Here is a 26984-nt window from a genome sequence, read left to right as displayed (position 1 = left end):
ATTCAAACACATAGGTCATTGTTCCAAATGTGTTGGACAGCATGGCAACATGTCCCCATCAGAGGACACTGCTGCATTATGAGTGACAAAAAACACTGAACTTTTCCACATTATTCCCCATTTTCCAGAAGTACCTGAACATGAGGGCTCACTTCAACTGAAAACTGCTCTCTATAGGCAGCTTTAGAAACGCTGATCCCACAGACTGCATGAGGAAGCCATCAGACTGAAGAAACAGCTCCAATACCAATACATCCTCTGTGTCTGCTGATCTTCACACTGATGCTTTGGGAACTGCTTGCAGCACTGCTGAACTCTGGGATTCCTTCTTTCACACTCAGTGATTTACCTCGCTGCCACCAGGCTGAGTGGACCACATTTCATGCAGACCATTCCCTCTCAGGTTAAACTTGGAGCTCAAATCTGTTTTTTTTTTGTTTTTTTTTTGTTTTTTGTAAATGTTAACACACAGCTGAGCAGTTTTAGCTTCAGAACTAGAAGGAAAAGCAGAAACCTCTGGAGTATCAATGGTATATGTATCTGTTCTCAGACAGAACACAGACTTCATCTCCAGAAGATGATTAGGGTCACTAAAAAAAAAAAGAATTCTTACTTCAATCTCAGAATTCTAACTTTTCTCTGTCAGAATCTCAGAATTCTGTTATTCTCAGAATTCAAATTTTAAAGCAGATGGGTACCTGGGAGGAACCAGCTTCAATTACCAAGATGTAAGTTAGAAAGAAAGTAAAAATGAAAGAAATGTTGTTGTCCAGGTGGACAACATGTTCTGGAAGAACATGTTGGATTTAAGCCAGGTTTTTCTGTGGCCAAGGGGTCCCTGAAGATGCCATTTCATTAATAGAAGAGCTAAAGGTGACAAAAGCAAGATGGATAGTTTAATGTCTAAAGCAGAATGGTCACAGCTAGCTGTTAGCATGTTTTTAGCTCATGTCAAAGGAGGAATGAACGTATCTTGCAATGTTATATCACGCGATGGATAAAGGGTGCAAACAGCTGGTGATTGCTGGAATTATCTCTGCTGGGGTTGTTCCGTTTTATTTTATTGTTCGTCTATTTTGAATATTTTACAAGAAAATGATGCAGAGGTTATTTTACAGATAAATCTGAGTAATATATTTGGTATGTCAATAACTTTTAGTACAGCAAGAGTTAAACATTAATGAAATTAAGGTGAGATACGGGTTTATATATAATAATCAGGAAAATGTATGGTTTAACAACATCGATCCTCGGTTGTTCTGATTGTGGGACTCCCTCACTAGTTAACATCAATTGATGTTGTGTACAACTATGCACATGTTAGTTGTACAATGTTGGGAAAGAAAATAAAAACTGTTTATCAGAATCACACAATTATTTCCCTGCACTGTATGATATGTCATCTAAAGATTGACTTTTCAGGTTAAATCCTCTTTCTGACAACTGAAGTGGAGAAATATTTTAAAGAAGCAGTATGTAACCTTTATAATTTTTTAATTTATTTTTTTACATATTTGTTTAAATTATGTCAAGACAGCATTGTATGAAACAGATAATCTGGAAAAAAAAATTAGCTCCTTTGTCCTCTCCCAGTGCTAACTAGAAACAGTCAATCAGAGTCAGGAGGTGGGTCTTAGTGCTGTCAATTATAATCTTCTGTGGCGCTGCTCACACCCTTCGACCCCCCAACCCTCCTTCATTGCTACAGCTTTTCACCGTCACCAGATCCTACAACAAATGCTCAGGCTAGTTAGCATAGTCACCAATGAGAGTGGATAAACTGTTTTCCTGCAACAGTAAGTTTGCATTCACATTGCAGCCTGAAGTGACCCAATTCCGACTTTTTGTCAAATCAAATTTTTTTGCCGTGGCCGTTCGTGTTTGCCTGTGTGATCGGGCAAACGATCTGAAAGTGTCCTGCACAGTAGAGAGCTCAACAACATCAGCGTTCTCAGTGTTTTGCCAACCGCCAATAAAAAAATTTGTGCTCAGTGTTTGCAGAAGTAAACATGGATGCTCACAGTGGAACATAACTTCCACATTTGAAGTTGTTGTCCAACCGGAGCCAGCATATTAACAACTTAATCCTCATTACAGTCCATCATTGGTTGTTGTTTTTCTTCCTGCTTGCGTGTATCAATGACATTTGTTGAGTATCAGTGACGTTCAGATCGGATGAATGCGGCCTCGACGTTAGGTCACATATGAATCAGATACGTATCAAAGCCTCAAGTGGCCTGAAAGAATCCGACCTATGTTGTTCAGACTGTCATGAAAAGATCAGATACAGGTCGCATTATGACGAAAAAAAATTTACATAATGTGCTAATGTTTCTCCACCATTAGCACATTTAGCAGCCAACTCTGATTGGTAGTGTTTGGTTGGGAGTGGTGAATTTCTTCAAATGGCAATAACAGCTCCGGCAGGAAATGGAGATTTTAACAGATTATCTGTCTCATAATACCTACTGTCACGAAATGGTGACAGTTTTAACATGTAAAAAAAACATTTTCTTTATTAAAGTTCTATACTGTAGCTTTAATAAGAGCAGATTTATCAATGACCCAGCTTTAACATACAGTTTATGAAAACTAAGAGATTAGGAGAGTTTTACTACCTCTAAGTTAATAAAAGGCCAGGTTGCAAATGGCATAAGATTTAGTTATTAATGGCTAATAATAAAATTATATGCTTATAGTTTCATAAAACATCTGACACTATTTCTTGTTTTACGTGGAGATGAAGAAAAATATTGTTAAAACGTAGTATAGAGACCTACAAGGTCCTCAGAATGCTGAGGTGAATATGAGGCAATGTGAATTTCTTAGATCAGTGGCTGGAGCTAAAGTAAATACCTCTACTGTGTTGGTCCTGTTCCCATTGAGGTTATAAAACGCTCTGATTACTCCAGCTGAAATATTTGCATTGTGAGCACTGCTCAGGTACATGTTGAGGTGGTTCAGGTGAGTCAGCTGTACCTGTTCTGCTGCTGGAGCGATGGAGAAGAACTGATGGAGACCCGGTGCTCATCTGGTCAGCACTCTGAAACAAACAAACACTTCAGTAGCAGCAGAGCGACCTTCTATTCTCTTTACTAGCGGGATGGGACTCACTGCACATCGCTGACGCAAGCCAGAGTGGGCACTTCCATTTTCTGGTGAGCCACCACTAGAGGGAGACATACACCGTGATTAATTCACAGTGGAAAAGCTTTTCCCACACCTTCATGCTTTCTACTGTCTTATTTTGACAAGAGCTGAGGAACTACATGAGTGGAGGGGAGTGGAGCATAAGGAGAAGAACTAAAAGATGTGGGTCACTGCTTCTGCTCTGCTCAGAACCAACCCACCATGAGCTGCTTCCTGTCTGTGGTGCAGAGGCCACATGACTTCCGGGTTTAGCGGATGACTTCAGCAAACTGCAAAATAAAGAGATTGGAATTGAGCATGAGAGTGCAGCTACAACTGCACTACTGACTGAAGGAAACACCGATATGGACCGGACATGTTCACATTCACTGGCCTCATTTCTTTTTTGTTAGAACATTGCTAGAACTTTTCCTCAATGCAAAACTCATGTTGACAACAGAAACCCCTCAAAAATTTCTGAGTCCAGTTTTCTCCGTTATTAATGAAGCACAAGGTAATTACCTGGCCTTCTCCCTCTGCTGCTGGAGCCGCTCCCGCTCCTGCCAGATAAATAGGGTTCCAGGCCTCCTCCTCTCCTCTAGGGTGGGGCTGGAGGGGGGCTCCGGGGACAAGGAGGAGCAGTTCCCTTCCGTTGAGGGACTCGACCTGAGAGACAAGGCGTTGGTTTAACACAGGTTAACTAACAGAATAACGGCAGTCGGAGCACTCACAGTTTCCTGTTTAATCAAAACATTTCTGAGGTTGAAATTTTAGAACTTTCAAACATCAGCTATCATTCCCACCTGCTTTTAAAATGAATCAGTCCATTTAACTGCAGCTCTTTTCAGTTTATTGATGTAGATTACATTTAAAAATAACAGAAGTTACTGTTCCTGTTGTGTAATAACCAGTTGATACATACAGCACCTGGTGAAAGTTTTCAAAACCCTGGAGCTTTTCCTCATTCTGTTACTTCTGTATATTTTAATTGATGTTTTATGACTCATACACAAAGAGGTGTATAATTGAATAGTCAAAGGAAAGTTATGCTTTTTTTCACTATTGCCTATAGTGGTCTTTATTTGATAGTGAATTGACAGGAAAGTTGGTAATGAGAGAAAGACATGCGGTCATCAGGCTAGGACTTGAACCTACAAGATCCGCATTGAGGACTAAGACCTCCATATTATGTGGGATGTGTTTAACCCTTGTCCCCCACAGCATCCCACCATGAAACATGTCAAAAAATTGGTTTTTAACTCTTAGCCGATTCCCAGTTAAATTCTAGTTTATACTTTGACTATGCCTTTCTAACACATAGATATGCTTTAATCTAAACCATTCCATTACATCTCTTGCTGCTAGTTTGGGGAGGTTGTCCTGCTGGAAAGTGAACCCCCACTCTCAGGTCTTCTACAGCCCCCAACAGGTTTTCCTCCGAGAGTGTCCTAATTTAGCTCCAACCATCATCAAATCGGAGCGGTTCCTCAGTCCTTATTGCAGAAAAGAATCCCCACAGCATGATGCCGTTTGTTGTCTAACAAACCTCTGAGGCCAGAAAAGCAACAGCTACATTCATACTCAGGTTTAATTACAAACAGATTGTTTACTAATAATGTGGCCTCTGTAAAAAATGTTGACTTTATTTAGGACAATCATAGTAAAAAGAACTCAATACAAATCCACATCGAACTTCACATTCTTTTTTGTAAGAAATATTGGTAACATGTTGCCTTAAAGTACATTAAAAGTGTCAACTTTGCATTATTACGAAAATAATGACACTTAATGCAAAGTTGCATTAAAACTTGCAATAAAAGTGTAATTATTTACAGAATTACACTTCATTACAACAGTTCTAAACATTCATGAAAATTCCATCATCTTCATGGCAGGTGTTATGTCATGTTTACGACAGTGTCACGTCAGTTTTATGCACACCCCATCAAATTACCGAAATATCAAAAGTTTGTGTACTTTGTGCTGGTCTAACATATAAAATCCTAATGAAATACATTAAGGTCAGTAGTTATGCAATAAAATATTTAAAAAAACATTTGAGGGGAGTGAATAGTTTTCCTTAAACCATCATGAATGAAACCAGACATCAATGAGTTTTTTGGTGTACCTGAATGTTGGACATTAACGTCACTATAACAACTTAGAACTCACATCTCTGTCTCTTCTCCTCACAAACTCCTGATGGATTCAGCTTTAGCGTTTTATTAGTTGTGATGATCTCGGAGACCAGCCATCTTGCTGTTTACCCTTCAAAAACTCCAGTCTTGTTTCACAGCCAGAGACAGCTCAGAAATGCTTGGAACCCTGTTCTAGACTCCAGTATCCTATTTTTAGAAGTCCCAGAGGAAGTGTTGGAGGCCAAAATGTGGAACATCCGTTAGTTCAGGCTGCAGGATGCATGGCTTGCCCTCCCTGGTGACCCACTCTTGACTGTTGTAAGCTCTGCAGCCAATTCATAAACTTTTAGAACATTAAAAGCCTGGTTGTGTGTCACATATTCATGAGGTGCCAGCAGGTTTTTGGGGAGACTCAGCATCAATACAGCTGAAGGAAGAGATTTGATACCTCTGACAGATAGAGCTAAAGGCAAATCAGGATATTAAAACAGAATAGAATTACAACCACTTTATGTCTCTGTTAGCCAACAGAAACCTGCACCTCTCCTGGCAACAAAACCAATGAGCCTACTGTTTAGCATCCTAAAGACTCCACAGTTATCTCAGTGGAATAGATTTATAATTAGTTCAGGGTTAATTGTTGAAGCAGTCAGGTGTGGTGGTTCAAATGTGGCCTGGAGACCATTCCAAAAGCAGGAATAGGACTATAGCACAGAGCATTCTGTGTAAATGCAACCGAAATAAACAAGTCTAGCACCAGCAGGAGAAACAGTTTGTGTTTTTTTTTTTTTGCCAAAGATGAAAGAGAAATCCTACAACTGCTAAAATCTGACTCCACTTCATTTTTGTTTATTTTTGATGAAGAAAGAAGTTACGTTCAGTGTCTTCTTCAGAGGTTTTCATGTTGTTTCCTTTCTGTGGTTCTTGGTACAGCGCCACCAGAGGTAAGAAGTGGAACAGGTTGCTCAAAGGGTTTGGTTGGTTTGACTCCGTGCAGAGTCAAACCAACCAAACCCTTCACAGCCATTTTGCTACCCAGTTTTGTAAAAGCAGACACAGAAATACTGAGGTCTTCAGTAAAGACGAACAGAGTAATCAACCAGTTTTCAGTTTGATCAGCTGAGCAGTGATCATGTAGTTTGTTTTCTACAGCATGTTCTGATATGTCTGCAGTTCACTGTGGTTACAAGAAAGCTGAATGTATCACAGCAAATGAGTCGTCAACCTCCCTGTTCTGGGATACGCTGTCTCTGGAAATGACTACATAAAGTAAAGACCTACTTTTCCTTTGGGGATGCATACAGAGACTGCTGCTTACAATTACAGATGATTCAAAATGTCAACTCCATACGTTACAAAGTCCAACTTTACAGTGACTGCTCCTTCATACAGCCTCCTAAAAATGACAAGTAACCCCTGACAGCAGGAAGGCTGGACAGAAATATTTAGATCTTCTCATGTCAAAGCTCCAAAACCACAAACTAGAAACAGACTACACAATTCTGCTCAGTGCCTCTGTAGGCCGCTGTGTTTCTGCATGCCTCACCATCTGCAGTCTGTTCAGGGTAAGTCAATATGCTGACACTGGGCTCCGTTAGCAGCCGAGGTTGAAATGTGGGAATGGTAAATATTATACACTGCAGAATAGCAGACAGTGTCTCAGTAAAAGCTAATTCAGGAACCTTTGACCCAGTAAGCAAATTGACAGTTATAATGCTTAAAACACTGGATTACAATGTAGGACTTCTTTAGGCCTCAGTGTGAAATATTAACTTTTATTTAAATCTTACTGTTCCAGAAATCCCAGAAAGGCAAAGACAGAATCGGAAAGAATTAACCTACATGAAGCTAAGAAAGCCCAGAGAGGGCATATCATCAACTGATTATTCCCCGCTATCTAAAGCCAGAGTGAGCCTAAGGAAAACGGTGAACGGGGGAAGGAACTTGTCTTCTTGATGCACCAGTAGACTTCATCATGAACATCCAGTTTGCAGCCAGTAAAATGAAATCTGTAATATTTGGGCAAGTTGGTTGATGTTGGATACTGCTGAGCATTAAAATATAAAACACTACACTGCTAAGGACTAGGAGAGATTTGGAAATGTTTTTGAAAAACTCACCTGCATGTTGTGTCTTGGTTTTGGGATGGAGAAGATGAATCCTGCTCCTATAAAACAAGAGACTCTCTGCTAATCAAACATGATGACAGAAAAGTTTCCAAAGATGGGATGGACAGAGGAGACAGAGTAAAGACAAAAGCAGGTAGAGAAATAGGAGTACAAGGAAGGAAGAATTCAAGGGAAAAAGGAGAGACATGAAAAAGGGTGGAGTCAAGAAAGGATTTAAAGGAAGATAACAAGGAAGAACAACAAATTTAGACAGTGGGATAGGGACAAAGGTAGGAAAATACAAATATTTTTCCATAATTTTATTTTTTTCCACTCTTTGCCAGAGCCAACATGCAAAACAGCAATAACTGATCAGTGTGCGTCTGACAGTACCAAAGGAAAGGTAACAAGGGGAAAGGTAGGTGGATCTATCCGGATCTCCTCCGTAACACTGCTGCTGATGAAGCTGACCTGCTCAGCCGCTCCATTCACTGGAAGGAAGAAAAACAAAGTCTAAAACTTCGCTCTCTTATTGAACTTGTTTTCCATTTGATTTCAGCGATGGGCCTTTTCATACCCAGCTGAAAATGTGAAACATACAATTGTCTATCTTTATCCATATCCATTTGTGCTTTTACCTAATGTCATCAAGACAGATTTTGAGAAATGATTGGTCTTCCCACAGCTATTTTTTCATAATGCAAATAAATATGAACAAGAGCAAATAAAATGAATATATTTCTAAACCACATCTTTAGTCAGCTTAACAAGCACTTTAGGTTCCAGGATTTCCCACCATTGTTGGCCTCCAGGGACTCATCATCTTCTTCATACTGCTCCTCAAGGTGTCTCTGCTTCTGGTTGACCTCCGCCATCTGAAGAGAACGCTCGGAGAAGTCATCTGTTGACTGAGAACATAAGAAACAGACACTGTTTCAGCTTAGGAACAACTGGATTTTGGAGTGGTGTTGTCATGGTAGCAAATCATAAATCGAAACATGATCTAGTTCTTGGATAGTTTAAAATTACTTCAGCACAGCGCCAGACCTTAGTGGTGAGAAGCTGGTAAAGCAACCCTTAATGTTAAAGTAACATTACTTTAGTGCCATTTTATAGCACATTCAAGTAGCTATGTTACATTCAGTTTTTCTAAAAAATCATACATGTATCAAATATGACTTCAAAGAAATCTGACTTTCTTTGAAGTCAGATTTGCCTTGAAAATGGCCAATTTCAAGGCAATTCTTTTAATGCCTTGAAATTGGGCCTCTGTCTCTTTAACAACACCAGCTCTTTCTGAAACTCCACCACCAGGAGGTCATCACAACATGGCTCCTCTGTTAACCCTTAAACATTACCAGCATTACACTGAGAAGTGTAATGCTGGTAATGCAATGAGCTCACTAGATGCACAGTTCCACCAGGTGTTTGCTAACTGCTGTAGGCTAGTCTGAAGGAGCTGAGTGTGAGAGTTGCAGGGACAGGTGTTCTATGAGATGGAAGCTCAGAAGCTTGAAAACTGTAGCTTAAAGAAGGACCTTGGGTATCATATATTTACATCTTATAATTGTTCTTTTTTTATCTTTCACTTTATATGACTGTCTAATTAAAGCATCTATAAATTGATACTGTCAAACTTTGTGTAATTTTATGATATACAGAAGCTTACAGTAGCTCAGACATGATGTATAAATAATAGTCGTACCTCATTGCCAGACCATCGTTTGCTGCCGCTGTCCACACTATTGAAACCAGAGTCCAGGCCGCCAAACTGACCCGTGAACAGTTCCTGGTCCGACAGACTGCAAGAGAAAATGTAGATGACACATTAAGGTCAATTAAGGTCAATTAAAAGCATGCAACATAACAAGACTAAGATGTGTATAGTGGAATAATATATCACATTCTCCATATCAGAGTCAGACTTCCTTTTCCTTGGCTCCACCAACACTTCTAGTTTCTGCTCCATGAAATGTTCAGGAAACAGCTAGAAGGTTTCATCTAACTAAATATTGGATCAACTCTACTTCTGTTGATTCTTTTTGAACTCTTTCAATATCTGTCACTATGTCTCCATCTTATCAACTCAATTATTTTATTTCACATTACATTACAAACATTCCATATCTTATTTCATTGGCTCATGATGTTAAACCCGACAACATTTCTTGCCAGATTTTTAATTCACTGCCATTAGTCTGAACTGTTTACCACTTTGTTAGAAGGAAGCAGGGAAAGCAATTGATCTGTTTATTAGGCTGAGAAATTCTTGAGGTTAGCCTAGGTTAACGGAAGGCTGGAAGCACGGGAGGCAGCTGGCTTCTTGCAAAGGTAGAGCAGTTATGTCAAGCTCTGTATCCACGGAAAACATGTGTGCAGCATCTGCAGCTTTAGCATGTGTTGCCAAAACTAACTGGAGAGAAGAGTTTTTGGTTTCAGTCCATCTACACTGCTTTCAAGTCTTAGAGCTGAACCAGGATGAAAAGATGGAGAGGAGACCGGGCAGTTTGATTTTTAAATTAGAACTACATCAACAACTTCAGATCCAGCAACACTGTCGAAATCTCTGGGGATGCTTCACTGGCAGAGGAGCTCATTCACCCATTTTGAGGCTGATTCACCAGCAGAGCCCCTACTGCAGCCAGCATCCCTCCACTGCCAGACCATCACTGTACATGAAGTGTGGAGGACTCAGAGGGCAGTGAACCTCCAGAAAGCTACTGGACCCGACAGTGTGAAAGGGAGAGTGATGAGGGACTGTGCAGATCAGCTGGTGGGGTTTTTACCAGCATCTTTAATCAGTCCCTCACCCAGTGCTCCATCCCACCTTGCTTAAAGTCCATTACCATCATTCCTCTGTCAAAAAACAACAACATTAGCAGTTTCAATGACTATTGGGCAGTGGCACTCACCCCCATAATCATGAAGTGCTTTGCGAAACCACACTCAATCCCCACCAGTTTGCATACATAACCAACAGGTATACAGAGGATGCTATCGCTACTGCTCTGCACACCACATTGACACACGTGGAACAGCAAATGAGTTACGCAAATTTGCTCTTCCTGGACTTCAGCTCGGCTTTTATCATCATCATTCGGAGCAGACAGGTGAGAAAACTGGGGAATCTGGGTCTACCCCACAACATTTGCTGCTGGATTATGAACTTCCTGGCAAATTACTCCCAGAGGGTGAGAGTATTAAGCCCCCTGCACCAGCACAGGCTCTCCACGAGGATGTGTGCTAAGCCCTCTACTCTAAACCCTCTACATCCATGACTATAGCCCACCCACCTGAACAATACCATCATTACCATTGTGGTATCATCACTGCTGATGATACCACGGTGGTGGGGCTCATCTCCGGAGGAGATGAGACTGCATACAGAGTGGAGGTGGGATGACTGTCTGGTACACCAACAACAACTTCCATTTGAGCACCTTCAAGTCGAAGAAACTGACGGTTGACTTTAGGAACAGAGGGTGGAGATGGTGCCAAATTTCAGTTTCCTAGGCAGCTTTGTCAGTAAAGACCTGACTTGGAACATTAACTCCACTTCTATCCTGAAGAAGGCACAGCAGAGAACTGAGCTCTTGGTATCCTTCTATTGCTGCTCTGTGGAGATGATTTTGAGCTGTGGCATCTCGCTGTGATTCTGCAGCTGCACAGTGACAGAGAGGAAGCAGCTCCAGATTGTCATAAAGTGCCCAGAGACTGATTGGCTGCCCTCTTCCATCTCTGGAGGAGATCTACAGGACTTGATGTCTCCAGAGAGCCTGTAGCATCACAACCTGGCCACCACCTCTTCAAACTCCTGACCTCAGGGAGGCGTTTCAGGGTAATAAAGTCAAAAACAGATGGACTAAAAAACAGTTTCTACCTAAGAGCTGTTGTTGCCCTTTACACAGCTAATTCATCTAAAACTTGATTATTTGTTTATTTATTTGTTTTTCCCAGTTGTGTATTTCTACTATATTTTTCTGTTTATTGAGATATATTTATTATTTTATTTATTTGACTTGCTTTCAAGAGTTGCTATTTTTTGTTGTGCTTTCTTTCTTGTACAATGACAACAAAAGGAATTCTGATTCTGAATATTCTACCATATATATTATCTATTGATATTGATCATGTGCCTATCGAGATATATACTGTTGTTGATTTATTGTCCAGCCCTACATAGTTCTATTACTTTTTTTATATTTTCTCTCACAACCACATGTTTCAACATACTTTTTAAAAGATTTTCTGCAACTAGTTGTCTTTATTCAGTTTGGCAGAAAGGTAGATAGAAGAAGAGGAAGACATGCAGGAAATGGCCCAGGGCCAGGAATCAAACCCATGATAGTAACCTCACTGTCAATATGAACGTATCATCCACATTGTGAAACTTGGTCATGGCAGTATTATGTACTGGGCATGCTTTTCTTCTACAAGGAAAGATTTGATGAGAAGACAGATGGAGCTATAGATCCAGGTGCATCTTGGAGAAAAACTGTCAGAAGACGCAGAAAACCTGAGACTGGGGTAGTGACCCTAAACATGCTATGGAATGGTTTAGTTCAAAGCAAATTTCCTTTGAACTAAAAGTCTTCCTAAAAACATCAGCCAGCATCCCTGTTTATTAACTGATGTTAACAGTTTTTAGTCTGGCTGGCCGAGCCAGACCTAAAAGCTCAGGCTGGCCGAGCCTGAGCCATGTTGCAAAGCGAAATGTACAAAAATGTCTGCTTCTTGATGTGAAAAAAACAATGACATTATGTATTGGGACATAATGTGGAAAGGTCCTAGAGGTGTGACTACCTAGCCAATGCACTGTACTTATACTGTAAGAATATACATGAATATATATGTTTGGTAGTCCTCACCTGCTTTTAAATCCAGTCGGCCTCAAGTTGAGGTGCTTCTCCAGCTCCTCCTCGTGGCTCTTACAAGCCTCCATGTTCAGGTACTTGAAGATGTGATATTTGCCTTTGGAGCAGATTTGTGCCGGTGGCATTTGCAAAGGATTGCTATCCAGTGAGATGGTTTGCAGATGTCGGAGGTGACGGAAACACAGAGGAACGTGGGAAATTCGGTTGCAGGACACATCAAGTCGAACGAGTGGAAGTTCAGATATTTCTGGATGAGATTCATAGAAGGAAAAAGTCAGACGACAGGCAGTGTGGTTTCAGGATCTTTATACGTCTATCTCCTTCATTAATTGAAATGCAAGGCTACTATCAGGTTCTGCCTTGGCACTATATCTAAAACCTGAGAAAACTAGGTGAATTAGTTGTCCTACTTGAATCAGTTCAGTCACTACATAGGTCTGTAAGTGGCCACATTATGCAAGTTGTTTCAGTTCACTGTAAAAACCTATTTCCTTTTCATCTCTGCAAGGTTTTAATTACACATGATCCATCAGCCCTCCATTAAGCTTGAACTGGATCAATAAGTCCGTCATTTGCAAGCAATTAAAATGAAAAAAAATGGGCACCGTCTTGCAATTCAAGTTGTGGAGAAAGGTCCCTGTCTAAGAAACAGGCCATCACTCCTCATTTCCTGTCTTCCCTCTAAGACAGGAACTCAAGACTATAAACAGGATGCAGGTGGATCAGATGCAAACGTTTATCACCTTCTACAGCCACTTGTATATTCAAGCAAAACTAAAAGTGTCCATTATTTGGAGTATGTCTGTGTGCGTGTGTGTGTACCTTCAGGCAAAGTGGTGAGCTGGTTCCTCCTCAAGTTCAAGTCCCTCAGAGTCTCCAGTTGACCAAGTTCTGCTGGTAAACTCTGCAGCTCATTACAGCTGACATCCTGAATACAATACAGAAGAAGAAAATAGCCAAATATTGCAAATTATATCATAATTATCATAATATTTAATAATTTTATCCCAGGGCTTCCCCCACTGTATAAAAAGCCTAGAAGGTTTATATTTGAGGCACTGTCTGTACACTGGCATGCCATCACAGTGCCAGGTTGTGCACCTCTAAATATCTGCATCTCGGCACAGATCACACACACCAGCTTTCACTCAAAATAGTCTCCAAAATGAGCCCTCTGCAATAGCACCTTCCAAATGGATAATTTTGAGAAAAACTGTAGGATTTCATACCATAAATATTTGAATTTTCAAATCTAAGAATATTTAGTTTTGCATGCAAACATTCTTACTCATCATTGTCCATTTCAGGTATTTCTTTCAATGCACTTTACTTTTAAATGTGACCATCATTAGCTTGTTTTATAGGGATCCACAATTAGTTATAACAATAGACTTTATTTGAGGAAAAAATAGTTTTAGATGTAAAAACAATGCAGTAAAAATAATGTAATGTTTAGTTTTTAAAAAATTTTAATAAAATACAGTCACATGGATGTCATCATGTTGTTGACCCTGTAATGCATTCTGAATAAATGATGTATGTTAGGTCCGACTGCACTAGCTCCCTCCAGGAATGAGCAATGTCATTAAGCTTTTTCAATTTGAACCACAGCGCATTGAAATTGATGGGAATGGAGAAAACACAAGAGGTAATGAAGATGAGGAGGAAAAAAGGAGGAAGAAGAAAAACTTGGCCGGAGAAGCTGGTGTTTGTGCTGCTGCTGCTGCCTTCAGTTTCATAATGACATGTACCTCTGGTCGGACTGTATGATCCGGTAAATAGCTGACATGCTCTGTTTGAGGTCCGGATTCCAGTCCAGTAACACCATTTAGGGCTGTAATCTTTGGTCCAGTGTTGGGTCCGTGATTTAACATTCGGTATCAGTGGCAGTGGCAATAGCTTTGTTTTTGTTTAAAGGAGCTTCCAGCGCTGCCTGTCTGATGTTTCTCCCAGAGTTTTTCTCTTGCTAGCCAGTACCAGGGTTTAGGCACTTTGTGGATAAAACTGTCTGCACAGCATTTGTTTTTAGCTTGCTGGGTTAACAACCACCTGTTATATCCTTCATCAATTTTGCTCATACAAATGACTCAGTTTTCTGGAAAGAAATGTTGAGAGCACAAATGTGAGTCTAGGGCTGTTGTAAACGAATATTTTAGTAATCGAGTAATCTATCGATTATTCTTACGATTAATCGAGTAATCGGATTAAAAAAATTCTAAAATGAAATATTGGTAAATCTGGCATAATACCGGTGTTACAATCAGATATCAATATCAGTCCAATTTTTCATATTTGAGCATCCCTAACAGTTGCTTTTTTGTAGTTTAGAAAACTAACCTGTAACAATAATAGCTCACTTTCTAAGTTAACCAGAAGAAAAGTTATAGAAAAATCTGAAATTATATTGAATTTAATAACAAAGAGGCAGGCTCACAAATATGCTTATAAAAAATGTCTACAATTCAGCTTTTAGTTTATGTATTCATCTTCAGTGAGTTTAATAGATTAATTAAACTCACCTTGCCACCTAACCTGTCACGCTTTGGGTTTGAAAATACGGGAAATGCCGCCTGGAGTGGGAGGAGAGGGCGAATGAACGAACATGGGGTGGAGGAAATAGACCAGCGGACTGACGAACCGTTAGACCGGGGGATGAACACGGGGGGAAGCAATACGGGATATTTACGACACCTTCACTGGTCACACTCAGAAACTCATCTACCAGCCATGTACGATGCGCTCCGCCACCCGTTTCTTCAGACCGGGATATGAAATTTATTGTGCGGTTCGTCGGTAAAGCTACATTTACACGGTAAGCATCAGCTACTCAGCCGCCCGCCCTGTTCAGGCTATCCGCTCACCTCAGCGCTCTTCCCGCCGTTCGCTTTCAACCAGCAGCCCCGGAGGAGAAATGCTGCCGTACTCCAGGCATTCCCCAGTCATTTTAAGGATGCTTATTGGTTCCCCAAAAACGATAAAAAGTCGGGCATTATCATCAATCAATAAAATCCCCACGGGCCAATCTTGAAGATTGGACTTTATGCCGCTGAGACTTAGCTTTTATCAACAACTCAGAGGCGGAAGTGAGAGCTCCGCGCAACGCAAATGAAGTCCCGGCCGGAACACGGTGCGCTAACTAATAAAACATAAATTAACGAAGCTTCGAGGCAGGTACATTTTCCTCGAGGAATTTTAGTAATCGAGGTACTCGAATCATTCGAGGAATCGTTTCAGCCCTATGTGAGTCCTTCAGAAGTTATGTTTGGCTCTTCCACTGCACTCCTCTTTTGTGTGTGTGTGTGTGTGGGAATCAATGCAGACTCACGTCGTTTATTTTTTTAAATTACAGTCAACAGCAACACAGTGAGGCATTGTCTAAATTTACACCAGTCAAATGCAATATGATAAATATGATAAAGCGGCTTTTCTCCTCCAGAAGCTGCTTCCTGGTGGCCGTTGTTCAGAGTGAACGGCGGGGAAGAGCACTGCAGGTGTATTTATACAGGTGAGCGTATAAACTGAACACTGCGGACGGCTGCAGTGTTCTTCGTAAGTGCAGCTTTACGGACGAACCAGAAAATTTATTTCATATCATGCCGGTCTTAACAAATGGGTGGCAGAGCGCATCATGACGGTACATACCTAGTAGATGTGTTTCTGTGTGTGACAAACGAAGGTGTCAAATCCCATCGCTAACATGGACACAAAAACTATAAATGTTTAGGCAAGGTGAGAGTTCATCTATTAAATTGACTGAAGATAAATACATAAATGAAAAGCTGGAGTATAGACATTTTATCGGCGTATTTTTGAGCCTGCCTCTTTATTATAAAATTAAAAATAATTTCAGATTTTTGTATAATTTTTCTTCAGGTTAACTTAGAAAGTGAGCTATTATTGTTACAGGTTAATTTTCCAAACTACAGAAAAGTTATTGTTAAGGATGCTCAAATATTTACCAATATTTTTTTATATCATTTTTGTAAATCTGATTACTTGATTAATCGTAAGAATAATCGATAGATTACTCGATTACAAAATTTTTTACAAAAAAAAATTTTCGTTTACAACAGCCCTCGTTTACTCTGTAGATTGCAGTACAGAATGAACCAAACCGTGTCAACTCGGTAATCATGAAGAAATGGAGACCTCCATGGGTGAAAAATATAACGAAGGACAACATTTTTGAAGTTATCATAAACAGCAATTTTTTAGTTAATCAAAAAATTACAACATATTTAGGCCAACATGTTCAACTAATTGTGGATCCAAAAGATCCAATGGCAGCTTTCCTAGTTAGGGTTTAGCTGAAGTGCAAAAAAATGTACAATTTAAACATTTTTTTTGCATGTTTACCTTTATTAAGACTCTATAGTTGGGGTTTAAGTATTGTAAATAATGTCTTCTAATAACAAATAATTACTTAGTCATATTTTCAAATTGTGGTTAAGAGTTGACCAGAAATTTTAACATCTCTTAACACAAAAACACAGTGGGCTGGTGGTCGACCACCCTAGCGCCTCCTAGGGCTGTGTAGTAATATCGATTTTGCGATATATATCGATATTTTCTTTCCAAGAAAAAAATCAATATTCATCCGCAAGTATCGTAACATCCAACTGTCAACTTGCTCACTCACTGCTTGCTTCGCCGGGAGAGTGATTACGTCATCAGGCTTAGAGTGATTCCTTCAGATGTTAAGTGTCAAGGTTAAAAAGGTACCCAACTATTCAGAGCAGGGTACTTGGTGCACTTTATTTATTTTACAAATGCATGTAAGCTACAGTTTGTACTATTTCAATTAAAAGGAACATGTTTTCTCACCACTTCTTTGATTCATTTTGTCCAGCTGTCGACTTTAAGTCTGTGTCCATGTCCAACCAGAGCCAGGTATTGTGTAGTTGGTGCTTTTAATCAGTTTTCAGTTAAATTAATTCAATCCAACTATATAACAGTCACAAAATGTCACCAAAATCACACTGTCCCTCTAAAATCTTTCAGAAAATCACAAAAGTGTATTGAATTGTATCATTTGCTGAATATCGCAATATATATCGTATCGTGAGCAGATTATCGTGTATAGTATCGTGAGATTATTGTATCACTACAGCCCTAGCGCCTCCACCACTGGGCTTACCAGAAGCAGATCTCAGTCATACTGTACTGCATTAATGCAGTAATTCAAGCAAAAGGAAACCCAATGCAGCACTGAGTGTAGATGCTTTACAGAAGATGAACACACTGTTCAATAGACAACCATATCTGGAATAAAACACTTTGTCTTAATTTAAGTTTTCTGAGAGACAGAACCTTGGATTTTACATCTCTATGTAGGAATCTACACAAGTTTGACTGTTCCATTTAATTGCAGACATAAATCAACTTAATGATATTCTAATTCACTGAGTTACAATTGGGCTTTATTAAGCCACTGAAGTCAAGAATAACAGCCCACCAGATCATATAATCTGCACACACGTATTTACTCGAGCAATAGGATTCGGGGGCAGAGATTCTGAGGGATCAAATGTGAGGGTGTGTGTGTGTCATACCAGCTGTCGAAGGTGTGTGAGCGAGTAGATGGAGGAGGGCAGTGAAGGCAGCTTGTTGTTGCTGACGATGAGCACTCGCAATAGGGGGAGCTGGAACACGGACGGGGGCAAACTGGACAGGAGATTCCGACTGTGGAGAGAAGCACGCACACACACGCAAACACATGAACACACCCATGAACGAAGAGTGATGTCACTGAAGAGACATCCTCACCTGGAGCGGGGATTAGATTTCAAAGTCTAATGACTCAAACATTCAGAGGCTAAAGGATCAAATAAAAACACACAGCGATATGTGATAATATCTCAGCTGCTTCAAGAGTTTCATCATGGAGCTCACACTAAACAGCAGCTCCATTAGAAGTTGGATATTTTCTGCTATACAGTCCATTTGCTCTGACTCATGCTGCATTACAGGCACCTGGAGGGGTTTTCCAGTATCCTAGCAACAGTAAAATGATAGTGTGGAGAAATGAGAAGAGAAAACTTACTGAAGTTATACCAAATAAGAAACAAAAAAAACTATATATAAGCACTATGAATAAATTTAAATCTAAGGTAATTTTTTTAGAAAATTATGTTTTCTGTTATTCTAGAAAGCAAAATGCAAAAAACATTTGGAAACATGTCTAAAGAATATTTAAGATGAAATTTGCTTTTTGATATAGTAACTATTTGATTAAGTCTCTTTGAAGTCTAATTTACCTCCACATCTGAATAACCGTTTTGCCTAAACTAACTGATGAAGTTTACAATTTTCTGTTGTATTATGGGATGAGATCATACAGATTATTTATGCTACTTTACTCTATAGACTATGGCATATAAACACAGCATAATTACTAGATACATAAATGACTGCTGATCAAACTGACCCAAAACATTAGATTTTTATCAACCATCCAATTTCTTCCACTTATCCATGGTCACTGAGGTAGCAGTCCAAGTAAAGAGGCAAAGATCTCCCTCTCCCAGCTCCTTTGGAGGAACCCCAAGGCATTCCCAGGCAAGCAGAGAGACATCGTCCATCAAGCATGTTCTGGGTCTTCCTTTGGGTCTTCTCCCGATGGGACGTGCCGGGAAGCACGGTATCAGGAAGCATCCTAACTAGATGCCTGAGTCAAGTCAACTGGACCCTCTCAACGTGAAGGAGCAGTGGCTCTACTCTGAGCCTTTCCTGAATGACTGAGCTTTTCACCCTCTCTCTAAAGGAGAACCCAAGACACCCTGCAGAGGAATCTCATTTCAGCCGCTTGTAGCCAGTCACTACCCAAAGCTCATGATCATAGATGAAGGTAGGAACATAGATTGACCGGTAAATCAAGAGCTTTTGCCGAAACACTTCTGTGAAAGCGGGAGATCACGGTCTGATGAAACCGAAAGAATTACATTATCTGCATATAGAAGAGGACACCAAAATGGATCCCCTCAACATCTTGCCTGTGACTGGAAATTCTGTCCACAAACATTAAGAACATTCTGATTTGCAACCAACATTACAATTTTTCATCTGTATTACGGGAGGATGTAGAGCTGCTGCAGTTGTCTAACACCTTTTCCAAGTCCACAAAAGCATATAAAGCTTGAGCGAACTCCTATGCATCCCCCTGACCTTGCTCAGGGTGTAGAGCTGCTGCAGTGTTCCACAACCAGCACAAAAACCAAACTGATCCTCCTGAATCTGAGACTGAGTTATCCAGCGGATCTTCCTCCTCAGAACCCCTGAACAGACCTTACCAGGAAGGCTTAGGAGAGTGACCCCATTAGTTGGAACATATCCTGTTGTTCCTCTTTTTAGGTAAATGGACCACCACCATAGGCTGCCAATCAATGTGAACTGTCCTTTATACATCTTTAAGAGCAACTTGAAGTTTGCTTAAAAGAAGTTTAAACTTTATTTTTCTTTCTCAAGAAGCAGTCCCGAGTGAGTGCTTTTGTCATTTTTCCCTTAGACTCCTTCACATTCTCTTAACCCTAGCCAGCCATGAGAAAATGGCTTCCTTTCTACCGTTGTCATATGCTTGCTGAGGACCATGTGATGGCAGTTCCTGCAAAGTCAGTAACTTTATGATACTGGCTAGGTTTCCTTTGATTAAAAAGTTTTGACCAAATGATCAATTTTGGCAATTTGTCATTGACAGAATTTGACTGTTTTATTATATATTTAGATATATATATATTTAGAATTGAAAGTAATGACTGTACTGCACAAGCATAAAACTAAAGATTTGAATTTAATCCTGACTGAATTTTATCCCCTAGGACAGAATAGCAGCAAAGTGACATGCTGTGAATAGACTGCATTTGAAATGTTCAGTTACTCCATCATTCACTATTTCTGTTCAGTTAGGCCTGTGAATTGTAGCGTAAACAATTCACAGGCCTAACTGTGAAAAAACACAGTTTTTGTGTAATTTTTTTTTTAACAAAAACAAAGTTAAAACTATTAAACTTTGTTTTTGTTTAATAGTTGTTGGTCTGTCATTTAGTGTTGGTAACTTTCATGGTTAAAGTGGTAAAATTTTGATTTTTGTTCTTAAGGTTTTCCTGTGTCTTTTGTTTTTTGAAAATGTGCCGTATTTCCGGACTATAGAGCTATACGTACATTTAAAAATCGCACCGGGCTGTAAGCCTTTGGTATCTCCACCGCTCTCAGTTTTTCACAAGGACGCAGCAGAGGGCTACATCCTTAATAAATCTGCTATTAAGGACGCAGCCCTCCGTCTCCAATGCCAAACCATGGATTCTTTTACGCCGAGATTACGTGCAGCGACTCCATTTCCCTCCTGTACTACCAGATCGATAGCCCTCAACTTAAAAGCTGCATCATATGAACTTCATTGTGTTGTTTCCATGATGAGGGGGTATGAGTTTGAAGAAATTTCTCTGCCGTGCCTGCTGCTAGCATGTGCTTGTTCTAAATGAAAATCAGCACTTTCTTCTTTGATTTCCAATTTTGGAAATAAAATTGGAAGCAATGATTCACTTCCTGCTAAAGAGCCCAGTGGCGGTTGAAGAAAAATCCACAGAAAACCCACACCGGGTTATAAGCCGCATGGTTCAAAGCGTGGGAAAAAAATAGCAGCTTATAGTTCGAAAATTACGGTAAATGACAAAAATCAGACCTCCTTTTTGGGCCCGAGTTGTGAAAATACTGTCATGCATATGTTGCAGTACTCCATGATTTAAGAAAACAGATGCAATCTTGTAAACTCTTCAGTTTACAGAAGGGATGGACTATTGGAGCAAAGCTGTTTTCATAGCTTCAATTGAGTGTATGTTTGCAACAAAGAAATTTTAACAGTTTGTAGCTGAGAGAAAACCTTGAAGTTCCAGATGGAGCTCTGTCAGAAATCAGTTCTTGTGAGTGAGACTAAGTGTTACATGTAAACGGCATACACTGGGAATCAACTGGAACTGAGCATGTGAATTCTAACCCAAATCACTCCCACCACCAACTTTCCTCTCAAAAAGTTAGTGTGATTACATAAAAATATAGTTGTCTTTGCTGTTTTCTGTATACTGATCTAATTAATCCAACACACTCACTTCCCATAGAAGAACAGCAGTTTGTCTCAGACTAAGGTTGTTCATGGTGTTGTCTAGTCTGAGAACAGACTTACCACAAACACTGAGGTGAAGAATTAATTTAGGCCTTGAAAAGTATTTTCTTTTTTTACATGTAGTTGAGATAGGCTAATTTGACTATCTGGAATTGAAACATTCCTAGTGCAGTTTTTTTCCTTCAGTTTCCTAGTGATAGCCTAATAATGACTCAGCAAAGAGACACTAGAAAAGTAATCAAACTGCCAAAATCCCAGAACCTTGTAAGATATTTTAGGCTTCTTTATTGCTATAACGCCTTATTGTGAAGTAGTCTTTTACAATAAAGACTAGTTCACTGTTCAGCAATAAAAACAAAATTTATAAGCTTGAACTACAAAAAGACCTATAACAACATTGTTCAGTGTGAGCAGTCAAAGCTGATGTTTATAGAGAAGATTTTAAGGAATGACAAAATGGCAACTTATGTAAATTATGTTCACATTAAGGTAAAAAGCAACAACAAAATATTCAAACTAATATTTGTGATTTGCATAAAGAATGCTATTTACAGATACAGATGCAAAGCATAATTCTGGTTTATTTAGATGATGTTATAGATACTGCTAGGCATTCAGACCTTAAAGCAAGGCAGACGTCTTGGTGGGAGTTTTAAGTTTAAATAAACTGACAGAGTCATTAAATAAAGTTTAACTTTTTTCAACATTTCTGCAGGATGAGGATATTCTTGGTTGAGAACAGCCAGCAATTCTCATACTGTAAGATTTCACAATATTCAAAAATATGTGTAATATTTATGGGGTGTATTTATCAGCACAGCGTTGGTTTTGGGGAGAGGGTTAAAAAGGTGCCAGTTGAGATGCATCTACCTAAAAAGCATATCATTGGCTTCACTTTTAAAATCAGTCTCTGAGGTGAAATGACAGTATGATCAGGATAAATTTTTATTTATAATTGTTGATCAGCTGGTTTTCTGCTAGTTTGTCAGAAATGCTCTAAAACAAGTTTTCTGTTTTGGATCCTTATCTTTCGTTATTAGCCAGCCTTGCGAATAGCTCCACTCTTTTTATAAGTTGTGATGATCTCATGTTTGAATGAACAGCTTCATGCTGTCAGGAGTGCTACTGTGCATGAACACATTTGTAAATACTGCCCAGTGTCATTCTAAATAAATGATTGTTTCAGACCACATCAGGTCAACATTGCAAAAACTACAACCATGTCATATCATATTAGCACTAAAAACTAACTGAAACAGATTTTCTGCCCAAAACTGCCCACCCTGCTGGCATAGGTTCAGTCACATACTAAACAATGATTCACCTAATTACCCACATGCTACACCACATCAGGAGAACATGTAGCTCATGATGTGGTGTGTAGGTGTTGAATTACCTGAGGTTGAGGTAGGTAAGGGCCTGGAGGTTGGCCAGGCTGGGGGACAACAAACGCATTCCATTGTGGTACAGACTCAGTGTCTCCAGAGAGATGAACTGACACAGCTCCTCTGGAAGCTCACACAGGCGGTTCTTAGATATATCTGAAACACACAAACACAAACAAACATTATGCTCATCCTTCAAACCGTTTGGTGACAAACTGATAAAGTTTAAAGTATATGTATGTAGCCCAGCATTGGCCGTGTGTGAGATTCAAAAGTACGTCACACACAATGCTTTGTTCACAAAGACGCATCATTCTCATTCCACTGCCTGCATCTCTACAAGCGCAACCATGGGTTTTATTTGGGGCACAGACGCTTGCAGTTCAGGATTACTGATGTTCAAAAAAATTTTAAGCATTTTTTTATTTGTCTGTTCTTTATAAAAACAAGCAACACTTAGCCAGGCGAGGGGGCAAGTAAAGCCTGGCGGCCCACCAGGCTCATAATACACTGGCTTATAATACACAGGCTTATAATACACTTATAATACCCTGTTAATACAACATAGCATTATATTTAGTTTTCTCTGTTTTGTATGTATTGTGGGCTTGTTAAAAGCGCCACTTCAGGCAAAGTTTTGAATGCACTACTGAAGCAAATGCGCTCCAAAGTATCCTGTCCACACACTGTCAGATCCCAGTCAGCGAGATGCATTTAATCCAGTGTCCAGGTCAGAGATGATATTCAGAAGGGATTTTTTTATTGATTGATGTAGTTGTCCTTACAATATACTCCAGACGTAAAGTTGAAAATGTCTGCAGGTTTGCACCATGTAAGTCAAAAATGTCACAATGACAGGCTTCAGTTTAAAAAAAAGACAAATATGGAAAATAATCCATTAACTTGACCCCTGATCAACGTAACTTACTCATTCTTTGGTTTCCTAGAAGCAACCTGTTGAGTAACTTGCACAGCAGGAGTTTAAGGTTTCACCATCATGCTTAATGGCGGCTTAAAAATAAAAACATCATGGAGCGAAAAGTGTGGATAAAAGAGGAAAGGTAATGCCACTACTATGACAGTATTTTAGATATTTAATAAAAATTATTGATATTGCATTTTGCATAATATGAAATACTAATATTGTGATATATTTTTCAGTCATTGTCTTACCACCAGCTGTTTGCCAATTGCTAGTCTGAAGGAGCTGTGTGGGGAAGGGTTGCTTTGTGAGGTGGAAGCTCAGTAGCTTGAGCTGCGCCTTGAAGGCGGTGCTGGGTCCACCCAGGTGTTTTGCATAGTTTAATGATTGCCAAAGGAGATAACAGAATTTCTCATACATGCATGAAAGAATCAATATGTTTTTGATGAGAGTAACATTATAACATGATGCAACACTCAAAAAAGTCAATTTTACATAATACTGTCCCTCTAATTCAGCAACAATAAATCTGAATATTTCATGTCTTTCTCGAACATAATACCTGCAGAAGAAAATTCAAGGTGCAAAAAGCGAGAAAGGGACACTTGGACATATGTTCTGGGAATGCCAAAAACTGCAGGCCTTCTGGAGAACTGTCTTTAAGACCTTGTCTGAGTCGTGGAATATTAATATTCCCCCAAACCCTCGATTCGGCAATATTTGGAGTTGTTCCTCGTATATGCAGTGTATCCACCTGGCAAGGTTCAGCTGTAGCCTTTTCCACATTGATTGCCCGTCGATTCATACTCCTATCGTGGAAAAAAGAGACACCCCATTCCCATAAGCGATGGATTGAGGACTTGCTCTCAAATCTCAAAGTTGAACAACAGAGACATGTTGTGCATGGTTCTGCCAACACATTTTATAAAATATGGCAACCATTCTTGTGCCATATTGAGAGACTCCCAGTCAATTCAACATAAAATCAACTAAGACTTTTTTTTTGCTTTGTTTCTATAGCTATGTAATAGGTGTGTGGATTTGTATGTATTTATTGGGGATTTATTTTGCTGAAAATCCAATAAAAATATTCAAATAGAAAATTCAAGGTGCAGCAAACTCCTCGTCATGGAACCAAAGTCCCAAATCAGAGGTAGCTTTCACATCTAAGGATCTGTGGGCTACAGAACTTCAGGTTCTAAAAAAAAAAAAAAAAACATATTAATCTGAGGTAGTCTTATCATAAACAACATCTATCTGCTGATTTGATTTTACACTACTTGTCAAATCAACTTAGAGAATGAAATGAAAGTGAGGATGGAGCAGATTAGATAGAACAGTCAGCAGCTTACAGAGTGATAGTGGTTTTAAAAGTTCCATTAGCGCTGAGCATTCATTGGCAGCAGGATGAGACAGACGTCTGTCGATGGCAGACAGCCTAGTGGCTTTATATTGATCGTAGTTGGAAAAGCATGGAAGAGAGGGATGTTCCGGTTTGTTATGGCCTCTGTGAGAACCTTTACTATGGAATTTAGAAAAGCATAACTACTTAATTTAGGATCATTCACTGGTATTCAGAAGTACAGTTACCATTTTTATGCATGTTATCAATGACAAAGGAATGCATTTTGGTTTTGTCATTTCGTTTTTAGTGTCTTTACATTGCTGCTTTTAGCTTGTTATTTTTATTCTAGATGTTGTTGGGATCACTTTATATTTTTAATGGAATACAATACAATAAGTTTTATATATAAACACACACACATATGCATATATATACATAACCCTGCCTCTCGCCCGAAACGTTTGCTGGAGATAGGAACCAGCACCCCTCCCAACTCCAACTGTGTTGGGAGGGGTATATTATTAAAAAAAAATAAAAATTCCCTTCTCACCCTCTGCGGGTGGTCTCTCTTTAATCCTCTGAGCTCGGGTCCTCTACCAGAGGCCTGGGAGCTTGAGGGTTCTGCGCAGTATCTTGGCTGTGCCTAGAACTGCACATTTCTGGACTGAGATGTCTGATGCTGTTCCTGGAATCTGTTTTAGCCACTGCTCCAGTTTGGGGGTGACTGCCCCGAGGGCCCCGATGACCACAGGCACCACTGTGGTCTTCACCTTCCAGGCCTTCTCCAGTTCCTCTCTGAGGCCCTGGTATTTCTCCAGTTTCTCATGCTCCTTTTTCCTGATGTTGTGGTCACTTGGTATTGCTACATCCACCACAACGGCTTTCCTCTGTTCTTTATCCACCACCACAATGTCCGGTTGGTTCGCCATTACCATCTTGTCTGTTTGGATCTGGAAGTCCCACAGGATCTTAGCTCGGTCATTCTCCACCACCTTTGGGAGTGTTCCCCACTTCGATCTCAGGGCTTCCACATATACATACATATATATATATATATATATATATATGGCATAAAGCATAAAGTCAACTAAGATTTTTTTTTTTTGCTTTGTTTCTATATCTATGTAATAGATGTGTGGATTTGAATGTATTGATATATATATGAGTGTGTTAATTCAAAATGCTATATTCAAGCCATTAACATTAAAAACTTATTGAAAACTACATTATAAAGAGTAGCAACAAAAAAACAAACAAACAGCTAACTGTATATTTGTATAGAGCATAAGAAGCTCCACAGAGAGAAGGAAAAGGCAACAGCAACTAAATGTAATGGAGATAAAATCATGGGTTTTATAAAGCATAAAAAATGCAATCCTTTCTGCTTCACATTCTTCATTACTGATGAAGAGGAGAAAGTGTCCATCATCATAACTAGTTGTAACAAGCATTGCAAATGCAGCCATGCAGTCCGCTGTTTCGGTCAATTACGGTGTGGGGCTTTTGGAGATACTGAGTTTAGATCAGGGGTCACCAACCTTTTGCAGCCTGGGAGCTACTTCACGGGTCCAGAGCAACACGAAGGGCTACTTTCCTTGGCTCACCCTTTATAACAATAATACATGCCGTCTAATCATATTAATGTTAGGGAGTATTCACAATAGTTATCAGTAATTATTACCATGGCAGCTATGGTTAATTTATTATGTGATCAGAAGTTCTTAGTTCAGTTTTAAGTTTGATTCTAAATTTCCCACAAGTGACTGACAGTCAGGATTATTGCAGCTGTTGGACGCACTGTGAGATTTTCCTTTAAATAAAAAAAGAAAAGTTATTGTATATTTTTATCCAACCCTCTTTACTATTAACAAATTGTGCAGAGACATCTGCTGGCTTCTGCTGGCTGACACGAGATGTCGAGAAAAAAAATGTCCGACAGATTGTAAGGTAGCACAAAACGATCCCTGC

The 26984-nt window shown here is 39.6% G+C and overlaps 1 protein-coding gene across 2 annotated transcripts in view; it reads right to left on the bottom strand.

Annotated features, from left to right (window-relative positions):
* The window catches only part of lrch4 (leucine-rich repeats and calponin homology (CH) domain containing 4), an 88576-nt gene that overhangs the window by 18629 nt on the left and 42963 nt on the right, over nucleotides 1-26984 (bottom strand). For both annotated transcript variants that reach the window (XM_088015355.1, XM_088015356.1), the window contains exons 2-13: nucleotides 22761-22905; nucleotides 17802-17931; nucleotides 13072-13177; nucleotides 12244-12496; nucleotides 9081-9177; nucleotides 8172-8283; nucleotides 7769-7866; nucleotides 7388-7434; nucleotides 3652-3795; nucleotides 3351-3419; nucleotides 3115-3169; nucleotides 2980-3043 (exon numbers count right to left, since the gene is read on the bottom strand). In XM_088015355.1, the coding sequence (XP_087871481.1) occupies nucleotides 2980-3043; nucleotides 3115-3169; nucleotides 3351-3419; nucleotides 3652-3795; nucleotides 7388-7434; nucleotides 7769-7866; nucleotides 8172-8283; nucleotides 9081-9177; nucleotides 12244-12496; nucleotides 13072-13177; nucleotides 17802-17931; nucleotides 22761-22905 (1320 nt within the window). The remainder of the gene's footprint in view (nucleotides 1-2979; nucleotides 3044-3114; nucleotides 3170-3350; nucleotides 3420-3651; nucleotides 3796-7387; nucleotides 7435-7768; nucleotides 7867-8171; nucleotides 8284-9080; nucleotides 9178-12243; nucleotides 12497-13071; nucleotides 13178-17801; nucleotides 17932-22760; nucleotides 22906-26984) is intronic.

The sequence above is a fragment of the Poecilia mexicana genome, unplaced genomic scaffold (assembly GCF_051168715.1).
Source record: "Poecilia mexicana isolate PSO_F unplaced genomic scaffold, ASM5116871v1 scaffold_18, whole genome shotgun sequence".
Lineage (NCBI taxonomy): Eukaryota > Metazoa > Chordata > Actinopteri > Cyprinodontiformes > Poeciliidae > Poecilia > Poecilia mexicana.
Note: the sequence above shows the minus strand (reverse complement) of the source record. Positions and strands in the feature narration are given on the sequence as shown.